Source organism: Saccostrea cucullata, unplaced genomic scaffold (assembly GCF_032062105.1).
Source record: "Saccostrea cucullata isolate Sc308-1 unplaced genomic scaffold, CSIRO_AGI_Scuc_v1 ctg7123, whole genome shotgun sequence".
NCBI lineage: Eukaryota > Metazoa > Mollusca > Bivalvia > Ostreida > Ostreidae > Saccostrea > Saccostrea cuccullata.
This window is the reverse complement of record NW_026937502.1, coordinates 27,381-39,997: the sequence shown is the minus strand read 5'-3', so window position 1 is coordinate 39,997 and position 12,617 is coordinate 27,381. Positions and strand designations below refer to the sequence as shown.

The 12,617-nt window shown below is 40.2% G+C and overlaps 1 protein-coding gene across 1 annotated transcript; it reads left to right on the top strand.

The window, feature by feature from the left end:
- Nucleotides 1-11,789: 11,789 nt before the first annotated feature.
- LOC134248298 (uncharacterized) lies at nucleotides 11,790-12,206 on the top strand. Its single transcript, XM_062730708.1, has one exon. The coding sequence runs from the start codon at nucleotides 11,790-11,792 to the stop codon at nucleotides 12,204-12,206; it is 417 nt and encodes a 138-aa protein (XP_062586692.1).
- Nucleotides 12,207-12,617: the final 411 nt, after the last annotated feature.

Below are 12,617 nucleotides of genomic sequence, written 5' to 3'. Positions count from 1 at the left end.
GTAAATTAGTGAGAACCTTACGACGTTTACAGCGGGAACGAGATCCCGCCAAGCGAGCCCATTTAATCGAATTAGGGCGTAAAGCCTTATTGAATTGGTTTGCCATGGGAGCTCGCAATTTAATGAAAGGGGTCTTACCTATCAATAAACAGACCCAAAAGTTTATCGATCATCATCGTCAAGATTTAAAGATCATTGCCGATCAATCGGCCAGTGATCAAGACAGGAAAACGGCTATTTTAAAACGCGGAGGAGCTGGATTTCTAGGTGGAGTCATCATTCGTCATTTATTCAAATGGAATAGTCCTAAAAAACGACAGGTTCGTCGTTTAAAGAGTGTAGTGGTAAGAGTCGATAATAAGAAACAAAGAGTGTTTCCGGATTGGATGGTCCGTGTCGGAGGAGCAGCTCAAAAGAGCAGAAAAAAGAAGAAGAGAAAAGCCCCTCCCAAGAAGAGAAAAGCCCCTCCTAAGAAAAAAGCCCCACCCAAGAAAAAAGCCCCACCCAAGAAAACACCAGCAGCGAAAAGGCGAAAATCTGCTCCTCAAACTCTAGCTCAACGTAAAGCCATGCCCGAAAGTCTAAAAAACGAAATCAATCAGTATTATAAGGAACAAAGACAAAAGACCATAGGAGAGTTGCTCAAGAAACAAGCAGAACTGAGAATGGATCGTGCTATGGGACCCATAGGCAGTCAAAGAGCCAGCGATTTAGAAGTGTTTCCTCGTGTGAATGTGGGCATTCCCTCCTCCTCCTCCCCTGGAATTAAAGTCCCCGTTCATTCCCCTAAAATCACACGTTTTCAACCCTTGACGGCCTCCACCCCTAAACTTCCTAAAGGTCTGAGATATAAATGCCGATATTGCGGAAAAATTTATGTCAGGGAGAAAGCTAGAGATAAACACGAGAGCGACAAACACGGAGGATATGCCCCTCCTTAAGAGAGACACTATAAAAGGGAGTGACATGAGAGACTTCTCTTCATTGTTTTCAAAGATGGCCAAGAAGAAAAAGGGATGTTGTACGCGATTAAGAGCGCATGCCCCTCTTTTAAGAGTGTTATCGGACCCTCACTATTCCTCGTCCTTAAAAACGGGGATTTTAAAACATTGTTCTGGAGATTGTATTTTGAAAATTTGTGAGATCGTCTACAACCTATTAAAAGGGGTGTTACCTCTCAATTCGGCTCAGAAACGAAAACTAGCTCCTAAGAAACACATCTTAAGGAGACTGATTCGACCTCAATCTGTCCAGAGACGAAGAGCTTTATTAGTCAAGCAGAAAGGTGGTTTTTTTTTCCTTTTTTAATCTCAGCAGCTGCTCCTTTACTTTTGAACCTCCTAAAATGAGTCGTAAAATGGTGTTAGTACCTGAAGTTCTGTTGAATGAACTCAAAGGAAAACTCCCCAAACCTCCGGAATTTCAATCTACTCTGAGTATAGGTCAAGAATTGGACCAGATTACCAGACGTGAAGATTTAACCCCAGAAGAAAAAGTGGCTTTATACGGTCAAGAACTTCATCGGTATAGGAATTATTTACAACAAGCGAGAGAGCCAACGACTACCAAAAAAACCCCTGCACCCTTACCCCCAGCCCCCGCAGCAGCAGCAGCTCCAGAGCCCGAGATCGATCAACAAATCCTTCAAAGTGTGAATAAACCCATGCAAAGGAAAGCTGAATTATTATTAAGTCATTTAAAGAAAACTAAAGTATTGACTTGGAATAAAGACGGAGAAATCAGTTATCGAGGTCAAAAAGTACCCGATTCTAACATTGTGGATTTAATGGCTGAAAACATGAGATCTAAACCTCTCAAAAATCATCCGGTGCCTAAAGGATTTGATGAATTTGCTCAAGCTTTAAAAGAGACCCATGCTCCGATGGACTACGTGAAAAATCAAAACCTTATAAAAGCCATGCAGAAACCAGGAAAAATCAGTACTCCTAAAGGGGCTTTGAGTGACGAGGAGGAAGAGAGCGGATTTCATGATGCTTCATCTTTTTTGACCCCTATTAGACGATCTGTAAAATCCAAGCCTTCCCCCATTTTAAAGTTAGAGGAGGCCCTCCAGAAGAAAAACAAAGCCAGAGCAGATCCATTTCAAAAGAGATTACAACAAATCGACGAAAATTGGCTTCATTTGCCTAAGACATGAAGAAGAAGAAGAAGAAAGTAGAAGACATTTTAACAGAGATTTATTACGATCCCAAGAGAGGGTATGGAGGCATACAGACTTTGTATCGTCAGGTCAAAAGTCTGGGGCATAAGATTTCTTTGAACACCATACGAGAATGGTTAAAAGAGCAAGATACCTATACCTTACATAAACCCATTCACCGAAAATTCCGGAGACAACAGACGAGAGTGACGGATATAGACGAACAATGACAATTAGATTAAGCTGATGTGTCCAGTTTAAAGAAATACAATGACGGCTTTACTTTTTTATTGTGTGCCATTGACGTCTTATCTAAATATGCATGGGTGGTGCCTTTAAAACAGAAAACGGGGAAAGAAATGATTCGAGGATTACAAGAGATTTTCCGACAAGACGGTCGACGTCCCGTCCGCATTCAATCGGATCAAGGCAAAGAAATTACCAATCGAGAATTCTTACAGGCGTTTAAATCCATTCATTTCTTTACCACTCGCAATACGGACACCAAAGCCAGTATCGTGGAACGATTTCAGAGAACCCTCAAAGCACGCATGTGGCGATATTTCACTCGGAATAAAACCAGACGGTATTTAGAGATCTTACCGGATTTAGTGTATGCTTACAATCATACCTATCATCGCAGTATCCAAAGAACCCCAGCTCAAGTGAAGCCCTCAAATGTGTTAAAAGTCTGGAAAACTTTATATGGGGAATCATCACCTAAACCAAAACCCCCCAAGTTTAAAACAGGAGATAAAGTGCGCATCAGTAAAGCTAAACGCACTTTTGAAAAAGGATATTTACCGAACTGGACCACGGAAATATTTACCATTGCTCACCGAGTCCCCGGTCGGTATCCTTACGTGTATCGAGTACAAGATTACAACCAGGAGGAATTAGAAGGGACTTTTTACGAGAAAGAATTACAACAGATCATTAAAAAAGACGACGTGTACGAAGTGGAGGAAATCTTGGGGTATAAAAAGCGACGAGTCGGGAAGAAAATCATTCAAGAAGTTAAAGTCCGGTGGAAAGGATATCCCCCTAGTTTCGATTCATGGATTCCCCAAACGGATCTCATCAAATAACACCTCATTGGAAATTTTGTGGAGAGAATATTCCTCGAGAAGAAATTATATGTATTTTGCACAATTATTCATTTGTATTTCCCTCATCATCACGAGTGTGGTCATGTTAGCTTTACACTATTCTAATCGAGAATATTGGATGGTCTGTGTGAGTTCTTCGGTCGGTTACATCATGCCTAGTCCTACCATGATGCATCATACACCTACCACCAAGAAGACCAATTCTCCAAGTTAATCCGGGAATCTAAAAATAGATACACCATTCTATATAAAAAGGAGACACCCAAAGCCTAAGAGGATCATTTCTGATCTGAGTGAGGGACAGAGCACACATCATGGAATTTTTAAGCTCAGAGTATCGTTGGAAAATAGTAGAACCTGAAGGGACTAGTCACAAAGGAGAATGGATGAAAAACAAAGACACATGTATTCAAGATTTCTTTGATAAGAATCCAGGACAAACAGGTCTCAATGAAATCTACCTGTATAAGAGATTCAAGTTACCGGACCGCCAAAGAAGCAAACACATGGTCTTATTAGGACCCAGATCACCTAAATATGGAGAATTCAAATGGAAAGTCAATTATGTCTTGGCTCACCGAAGACAGGGACCCGAGAAGACTTGGATTCATGGGAAATGGTTGGAAAAAGCCAGAGATTGTATAGAAGACTATTTGTTAGAAGTGGTCGTAAAAGGATACGATATCATGGACTGTGCTTGTGAAACAGACTATTTGTACATGAGGAGATCGTTTCCCATACAAAAAGAACTGAACAAAAGTTTTGAATGTTTGTTATTATGATGTTCTTGTTGTTGTTGTTATGAATAAAAATAAAAGAAACACACAAATTCTAGTGTTGTTAGTTATTTTTCCCTATATACACACAACTAAGCGCTCTATATACACACAACAGAGCGCTCTCTATACACTAGGTTTGTAAGGATGACGTCACAATCACGGATTTGAATCGCTGCCAAGTATTACCTGTGTAGTCGTAGGTCTATCGTATATTTTTTTGCACACGGCCCTTACAGATGATGCAACAGGTATAAAAAAAAATGATGCAACAGGTATAAAAAAGATGATGCAACAGTAAAGGTATATAAAGCGGAGCTGGGAGTACCCTGCCCTCATTATTTAGCAATCATGCCTTTTGTGTGGAGATTGATCTATTGGATTGATGAAGAAAAGGCAATATGCTATCACTGCAATGAGAAGACGAAAGAGGTAAATAAATACGTCGGCTATAACGATGCGGGAGAAGTTGTTGCTTGGTACTGGGGATGTAGTAAATGTAGAGAACCTATGCCACACTGGATGGTAGAAGACCCCCCTTCTTTGGAAGATTGTGGTTGTAGCTGGTGCATTAAATTTTTCATCTGGAAGAAAGGAATTGAGAATATACCGCCTCCCCGATGGGTGAAAATGACCAGGAACAGACCGTTGAAAGAATGTATGATGTGCTGCCAGGAAAAGACTCGAGGAAAATGGAAATGCGGACAATGCCGGCAATATCCGTGTTGTGAAAAGTGTGTGAAGAAACTCTTTGAGACTTCCTACAAGAAATGCCCCTTATGCCGATATGAAGGACAATAAAATCATTTTTTTTTTTTTTGTATTTTTTACTTGAATAAAAACTTGTTTTTAAAATACTTTGTTTTGTTGTTTTGTTTAAAAATAAAAAAAATAGATGAAAGGTTTTATCAAGAGGTATATCACAAACCCTCTCTCATTCTGAAAAAGGACACTGAACAAGTCAGACGTGTTTTTGTTTCCCAAAGATGCAGTATCGTTGGTATTGTGAGAGTCCCATTAGTCAGTGTATGTACATGCAAGGAGGGTGGATGAAAAGTAAAATAGGAGCCATCATGGATTTCTTTGAAAATCATCCGGGCTATTACCTGGACAATGTGTGGTTGGAAAAAAGAATGAAAATCCCCTATCCTCTAACAGGATCTAGAGTGAGGGTGAAAATCAACCAACATTATCAGCAATTCAGATGGGTTACTTGTACTCAAAGGAATCGTCTGACACCCATCAACACCATTCAGAATGAAAGTTCATGGTACTCGGACATTGGAGATTGTCTGAAATATTATTTCAAGATGGAGAAAAAAGGACTGACGTTTCCATCTCATTATTGTCCTACAGAGTACGTGTATTGTCGCATCCCCTTTTCCCAGATTGAAGACTCGGTGGAAAAGAAAGGACATTTGTTGACTCGAGTGATTGAGGACCGATCATCATCATCATCAGAAGAAATAGATGTGTAAATCATTGAATAAATGTTTGAATTTTTTTAAAAAGTGTTGTTATAAATACAAAGGTCCTAAGGTCTAGAGTCTCAGTCTTAGATTGAACATGGCCGAGAGCAGTGGGTTTTACATGACTTTACCCAGTGATGGGTCTATGGCCTCTTTCCCTAGCAATACGACTGCTCAATTTAAAACCTTATTACCCCATTCCCTAGATTTAACGGACGGTCAGTGGGAAGTGGCCTTGACGGAGATGATCTATCCTTGTAGTATCGAAAATATCAGTGAAGAAGAAGCTTATCTGGACATATGTATGGTGGAAAAAATCCCCCCTTTTTTTGAAAACATTTCCCCGGGGGAGAAACTGGATCTGGACGACCCGGATAAGTATCAATGGGGAAGATTTCAACTCTTGAAAAGTGCTCCCATTACTTTTGCCGATACTCAATTGTTGGTGGAATGGAGTCAAGCCTATTGGTTGAAGGGGACTTATGATCCCAAAGAGAAATTAAATTTGTATCGCCTCAAATTTAGACCGGGACCTTATGCCAACCCTGACGCACTTCTAGCCGAAATCAATGAAGGTTTAGAAAGATGTCTGAAAAACATCTGGAAAAAATATCAGACCTGGACACGCCCCAAGACCAGGAAACCAAGAGGTGCGGTCATGGTGGCCGGAGATGAGTTGTATGGGGCCTTAAATCCCTCCTTAAAGAAAGTTCTAAAAGACCTGAAAGCAGAAGAAGATCCCCCTAAAACCGAGATGAGATTTACCTATCGGGACAATTTCGATCGAGTGAATTATGTCACTTATTTACGTCAAATTCCCGTCTTTATAAGGTTTCCTTTAAGTCTGGCTTATAAATTAGGTTACCACTCTCGCAAAATGGTACCCGAAAATTGGACAGAAAATACCACTAAATGGATCAACATCAGTTACATGGCTCCGGACACTCCGGATTTATACCGGAATTTAAAATCCTTTTATGTGTATTGCGATCTCATTCAACCCCAGACGGTTGGCTCCAATGCCTTGAAACTCTTAAGAGTGGTGCCATGTCATTTTGATGACAAAGAAAAACAATGTAAATGGGAACCCATTTGAGCGGAATATGTCCCTTTGATTAAAAAACATTTCGATACCATTGAGATTCACATCATGACTCCTTTAGGACAGCCCATGCCTTTTTTAAGTGGCAAATCTATCGTGAAACTTCATTTCAGAAAAGTCTACTGAGATGAGTGTACCCTTATTGTGTTCGATCTTATTGGGTGTGATGACTTGTCTGGTCTGTTGTCTGTATTGTATTCAGCCGTAAAGGGATAAAAGGAAGTCCATGAGGACAAACAAGAGACATGAACCATGCAGTATCATCCAGGATTACCGAGACAAAGAGGACACGGACAGTATGTCTATCATAGAGGATTATTACGTCAAAAAGGACACGGTTTTTTAGGATCCCTATTTAAAGTAGCAGCTCCCTTAGTCAGCAATCTAGTAGGAGGATTATTGGGTCAACAACAACCACCACCAGCCTATTATCCACCCCAAAACTATCAAAGAGGGGAAGGATTTTTTACTGATTTACTGAAAACGGGAGCTAAACACGCCTTGACTGCTGCTGCTAGAATGGGATTAGACGTATTAGAAAATAAGCGATCTTTAAAAGACGCAGTCAAAACTCACGGCGTAAGAGCCTTGAAAAATACTTCGGGAATGGTGAAACAAAGAATGAATCTAGGAGGTACTAAGAACAGAAGAAGAAAGAGAATGAAAAAACAGAGAGGATCGGGAATGAAAATAACAAGAAGAAAAAGAAGAAGACGACAGAGAGGCCGAGGATTTTTTACTGATTTACTGAAAACGGGGGCTAAACACGCCTTGACTGCTGCTGCTAGAACGGGATTAGACGTATTAGAAAATAAGAGATCTTTAAAAGACGCAGTCAAAACTCACGGCGTAAGAGCCTTGAAAAATACTTCGGGAATGGTGAAACAAAGAATGAATCTAGGAGGTAGTAACAACAGAAGAAAAAAGACCCCTATGTTAGCCCGAGGAGGTCCTAAGAGAAAAAGGAAAAAACAAGGAGGAGGAATTCCTAAAAGAAAACGTCCTTTAGATGTGTTTGACTGAGAGAGAGAGTATAAATAGGCCAGTCCAAGGAACAGAAGGTTCATTTGTGAAAACTGAATCCTAGTAAACACATCATGTTACAGCCCGATTTCTGTGCGTGTGGGATGAACAATTTACAATTGTTCCAAGTCCCTCCCACTAATATTGCTTTAGAAGACTCGAAATGGGAAGAATATTACCCCATTTCCAGTACTTTAGATTCCGACACCGCTCCCATCGAATTTGAAATTAAAGGACAAGGAGATCACTATCTGGATTTATCTCAAACTTATCTTCAATTGGTATGTCAATTTACCAAAGACGATGGAAGTAATCTGACTGGGGCGAACAGCACTTCGAGTCCAGTGAATATCTTTAATGTAACTCCAGCTGTAAGTAGTGGTCCCGACACGGTGACTATTAACAAACCCATCCTGACAGAGTACCCGGCCAATTCTAAAAACGAAGGATTCAGAAAACGTCACCAAGCTATTGCTGACAGTAAGAAAATCAGTTTGCTGGATACTTTACATTTAGATTTGTTTCAACAAGATCGATTTCTACCTAATGGAGTGGACGTCCGTTTGCGATTTAATCGAGCTAGACCTGCTTTCTACATGATGATCAAAGGAGGAAGTACAGGAAAAGTGAAAATATTGAGTATGATCTTGTGGGTGAGAAAAGTCAAACCCACAGCAGTCATGATGAATGCCATTAATCAGAGTTTGAATACCCACAGAGCCAAATATCCCCTGAGAAGAGTGGAAGTGAAAACCTTTACCATTGGCTCAGGAACTCAGTCTAAGATTACGGATCATCTGTTTCAAGGTCAGATGCCTAAACGTCTCATTTTAGGCTTTGTGGAGAATGCGGCCTTTAACGGAGATAAAACTAAAAATCCCTTTAACGGAGATAAAACTAAAAATCCCTTTCATTTCCAAAACTTTGGGATCAAGAAATTAGATGTCAGTATCAACGGAGAGACCATAAGTACTCGTTGTTTTGAACCTAATTTCAACGATGATTTATATCTGAGATCATATCTCAGTCTGTATCAAGCCCTGGGAAAATTAGGAGAAGATTGGGCTCCGGACATTACCCTAGAAGAGTATAAAAGCGGCTACACTCTATGGGGGTGGGATTTCACTAAAGATCAAGAGGCGCAATCGGATAAATTCCACATCATAGAAACAGGAAATCTGAGAGTAGAAGTGCAGTTTACCAACAATACGGCTACCACCATCAATTGTGTGGTGTATGCAGAATTCGATAACCTATTAGAAATTAACAAACAGAGAGAAGTGAGCATTGATTACTAAAAATGGATACGGGACAATTGAGAGAAGTCTTATCCAGAGAATTCAAGAGTTCTTTTGGAGACGTGTATCCTGTAGATTTTTTACCGGATCAATTAAGACCTGGAGAAAAAGCTGTCGTGGTAAATACGAATCCTCAAGATCGAACATTGGGGATGCTTTTCCTTACAAGATTGCCTGTGGACTTGCCAAAGGAAACTGGACTCATTATAGACATTATATTGAATAATTTGCACACACTTATGACAAACAGGTGTACATTCTTCATTCACATTAAGTGTATGTGTATGTATGTGTTATTGTTGTTTGATGAAAAAATAAAAAATATGTGTTTGATGTGAATTTATTTTTTTTAAAAAAAGGGACTTTCCTATTGATTACCATTATTATTAAAAAATTTAAAGTTAAAAAAAAATTTATAAGTTATTAAAAAAAGTTATAAAAATTTTTAAAAAGTGACCTGGTGTTATAACTTGAGAGAAACACACACAATGTTTCTTTTTTTTACCCACTGTATAAGGTAATCTTTTCTTTTTTACCCACTGTATAAGGTACTCTTTTCTTTTTGAACACACAAACAGTTTCGTTTTTTTTTTTTACTGTATAAAAAAGATCATCTTTTTTTTCTAAGATACAATCGTTTCTTTGACTGTATTTTGAAAAAAAAAAGAAAATCTTTTTTTTTCTAAGATACACATAACGTTTCTTATTTACCTCTGTACAGAAGGCATCTTTTCGAAACAATTGGGCGGCCCTTAAAAGGGCCTTTTTTGGTAATTTTTCTGGTTTTTAATTTTTTTTGTTTTTTTTTTTACATTTTGGTTTCTGGTGGGTCCCCCGGTATCCTCTACTGGCTCAGCAGATGTTGAACTACATGGCCGACTCGAATGCCATCCTCGTCGGAACTGTCCTCGTCTCTGTCCCTCTGCCCCACGGGTTGTATAACTGCTTCGGTATTTCTACAAAGCGGACAGGATAGGTTCCGCTCCACGATCCGGGCCGCACAAAGTAAACAGGCAGGCCTCTGCAGACAACGGCTGCAGACAAAATTGCTGTCTTCCCCGTCTGTCATGCAGAGGGTGCACAGAATCTCCCGCGTGGGGACGGTAAACCCCCAGGGGGGAATCCGCCCCTGGTTCCTGGCCTGTCTCTGGGGGGTCGGCGAAGCGGGTCTGGGTGGCGGTGGTGGCGGCGAGCGGGGTGCTTCCCTCCTGTAAGGGTGGGGCCTCCGACGATGGCTGTCATTCACCTGGAATCTGGCTAAATTAACTCTCATCAGTTCCCGGTTGTTGTCTAAACGCCTGAGGATTAAAACATTCTCAAATACTATACCAGGAATGAGGTATAAATCCTCATAAAAAAATTTCAAGCAGACATCTTCTTCTTCTTTTTTCTTTGTATACTTCTCAAATCAGTCGGGAAGGAATGATACTGAAACCACGGAGGGTCTGTATTTATAAACAATAGCAGACGATACTTCAATTGCGGCAAAACATGGAAAATCCAATCACGTGATCAAATGTGATTGGCTAAAACAAAAAAATCGCTTTTGATCATGTGATCAAAAAAGCCCCACCACAGTGACAAAGCGAAATTGAGGGAACCCGATCCCGAACCCGAGTGTATATGACGTCATACAATAACATAACAGTGATGTAGTATTACATGATTTTTTATTTTATTTCTTAAAAACTAACAAAGCTTCTAACTGTCGAATTCTCCTCCGAAATCGTATTCGATCCGCTACTAATTGCATCCAGGGACTTCTCCGGTCTTCGGGGGGTAATTCGTAGATTTGATTGAGGCTGGTATTAAAAGTCACTGATTTCCTAGCCTGTGTGAAATTTCCAGGTATTTCATTCCGTATTGAATACATACTTTCTCCATCGCATCTATGTCCTGCCACAGTAAAATCACTTTGGCCGTTTGGGGATGGGTCAGGAAACGGTAAGGCTTTCTGAAATAACGGGTTAGGTTCAGTCCGTACCATTTCTGGGGCAGAATTGTTTTCATATGTCGACATAGAAAATGTATGGTAGCTAGTCTCCCTATGGTCGTCGCATGATGTGATAAGGCTAGGCATTGTAACCACAAATCCTGAGGGGTTTCCATGATAGTGCTCGCTTCCTGAAATACTTGTTCTGCCTCCGGGGGTAGAGATTCTTGGTGGTTTTGTGCCCATCGTACTAAACAATCATACCCATTCAAAATCAGAGAGTGAGTGTGTATCAGGGTTGACATGATAGTTGATTATGAAGAAAGGACTAGACTTTTCTTCTCATTTATACCCCCCAGTATAAAACGTAGGTAAAACGTATTTTTGCACACGACCCCCTTACAGGTGATGCAACAGGTATAAAAAGATGATGCAACAGGTATAAAAAGATGATGCAACAGTAAAGGTATATAAAGCGGAGCTCGGATTTGAGGATCAGTCTTGCTTGACATTTCGAACTTGACAGACGTGAAAAAATATTATGGCAGAAGCAATGATGAATACTCCAGACAACCCCAGCTATGTGACACCTGAAGGGTATGTAGGAGCCCCCATGCCAGAGTCACAGGATGCAGTGGGATTAGATTTGGGCATGTATAATCTTCCAGAATATGCGAATAAAGAAGATATGGGCATATTAAATACAACTCTGGATGGTATTGTTAACATGCTGTCTAGTCTGGACAACAAGATGAATGATATGAACAACAAGGTGAGTGATCTTAACAACAAGCTGAATTATATTGCTGAGAAGGTGCGACATCATGACAACAAGCTGACTGATCTGAAAACTTACAAACCAGTGAATTTTGTTTGATTCGTGCCAAATTATCCAAATTAGAAGTGAAAGTTACTAACATGCCAGACAAAATGAGAGGAGGAGGAAGCACTTACCAGAAAAAAGAAGGACAAGGGGAATCGGGAGAAAAAAAGAAAACTAGGCAGACGGATCCATGCTACATCTGCAAAGAGTTAGGGCATTGGGCCCCAGATTGCCCCAAGAAAGATTTGTGCTACAAGTGCGGGAAATTTGGCCATTGGGCTAATAAGTGTACAGAGGATGAGGAGGATCAACAATTCGTAAAAGAAGTACAAAAACTGGAGAAAAAGCCTCAGGAACCCAGGACTTCAGGGACCCACCAGACCAAACCTCTAGTGAAAGAAGGAGACAAAAAAGAGAAAAAGGAACACAACAGAGAGAATCCAGGACCCAGCACTACTCACAAGAGGAAACTATCCCTGATGACTGATAAGGCCCAGAAGAAGAAAAAGTAATTGTTGTATTTTTTACTTGAATAAAATCTGTGTTCTTGTTTCTATTGTGTGTTATTGTTTTTTTCCGTTTTCGGAAAATCACTGTGAATGAGTGACGTCATAATGACATTCTTTTTGAGTCGCTGACAAAATCGTAGTAGCAGCGTATAGTATATAATGTAAACACAGTGTGAAACACCCCGTATTTAGGGACTATATGTAATGAATTGACCCGGCTATCCCCTAGACCCCCCTAATCTGCACTCCCTTGACCCGGCTATCCCCCCAGGGGGACTGTACTCAGTTGACCCGGCTATCCCCCCAGGCCCAAAAGTGCACTCAGTTGACCCAGCCATCTAGGCCGCTTATACTACTTACGTCAATTTTTTTTTCATTTTATTTTTATTATAATAGTTTTTTTTATAATAAATA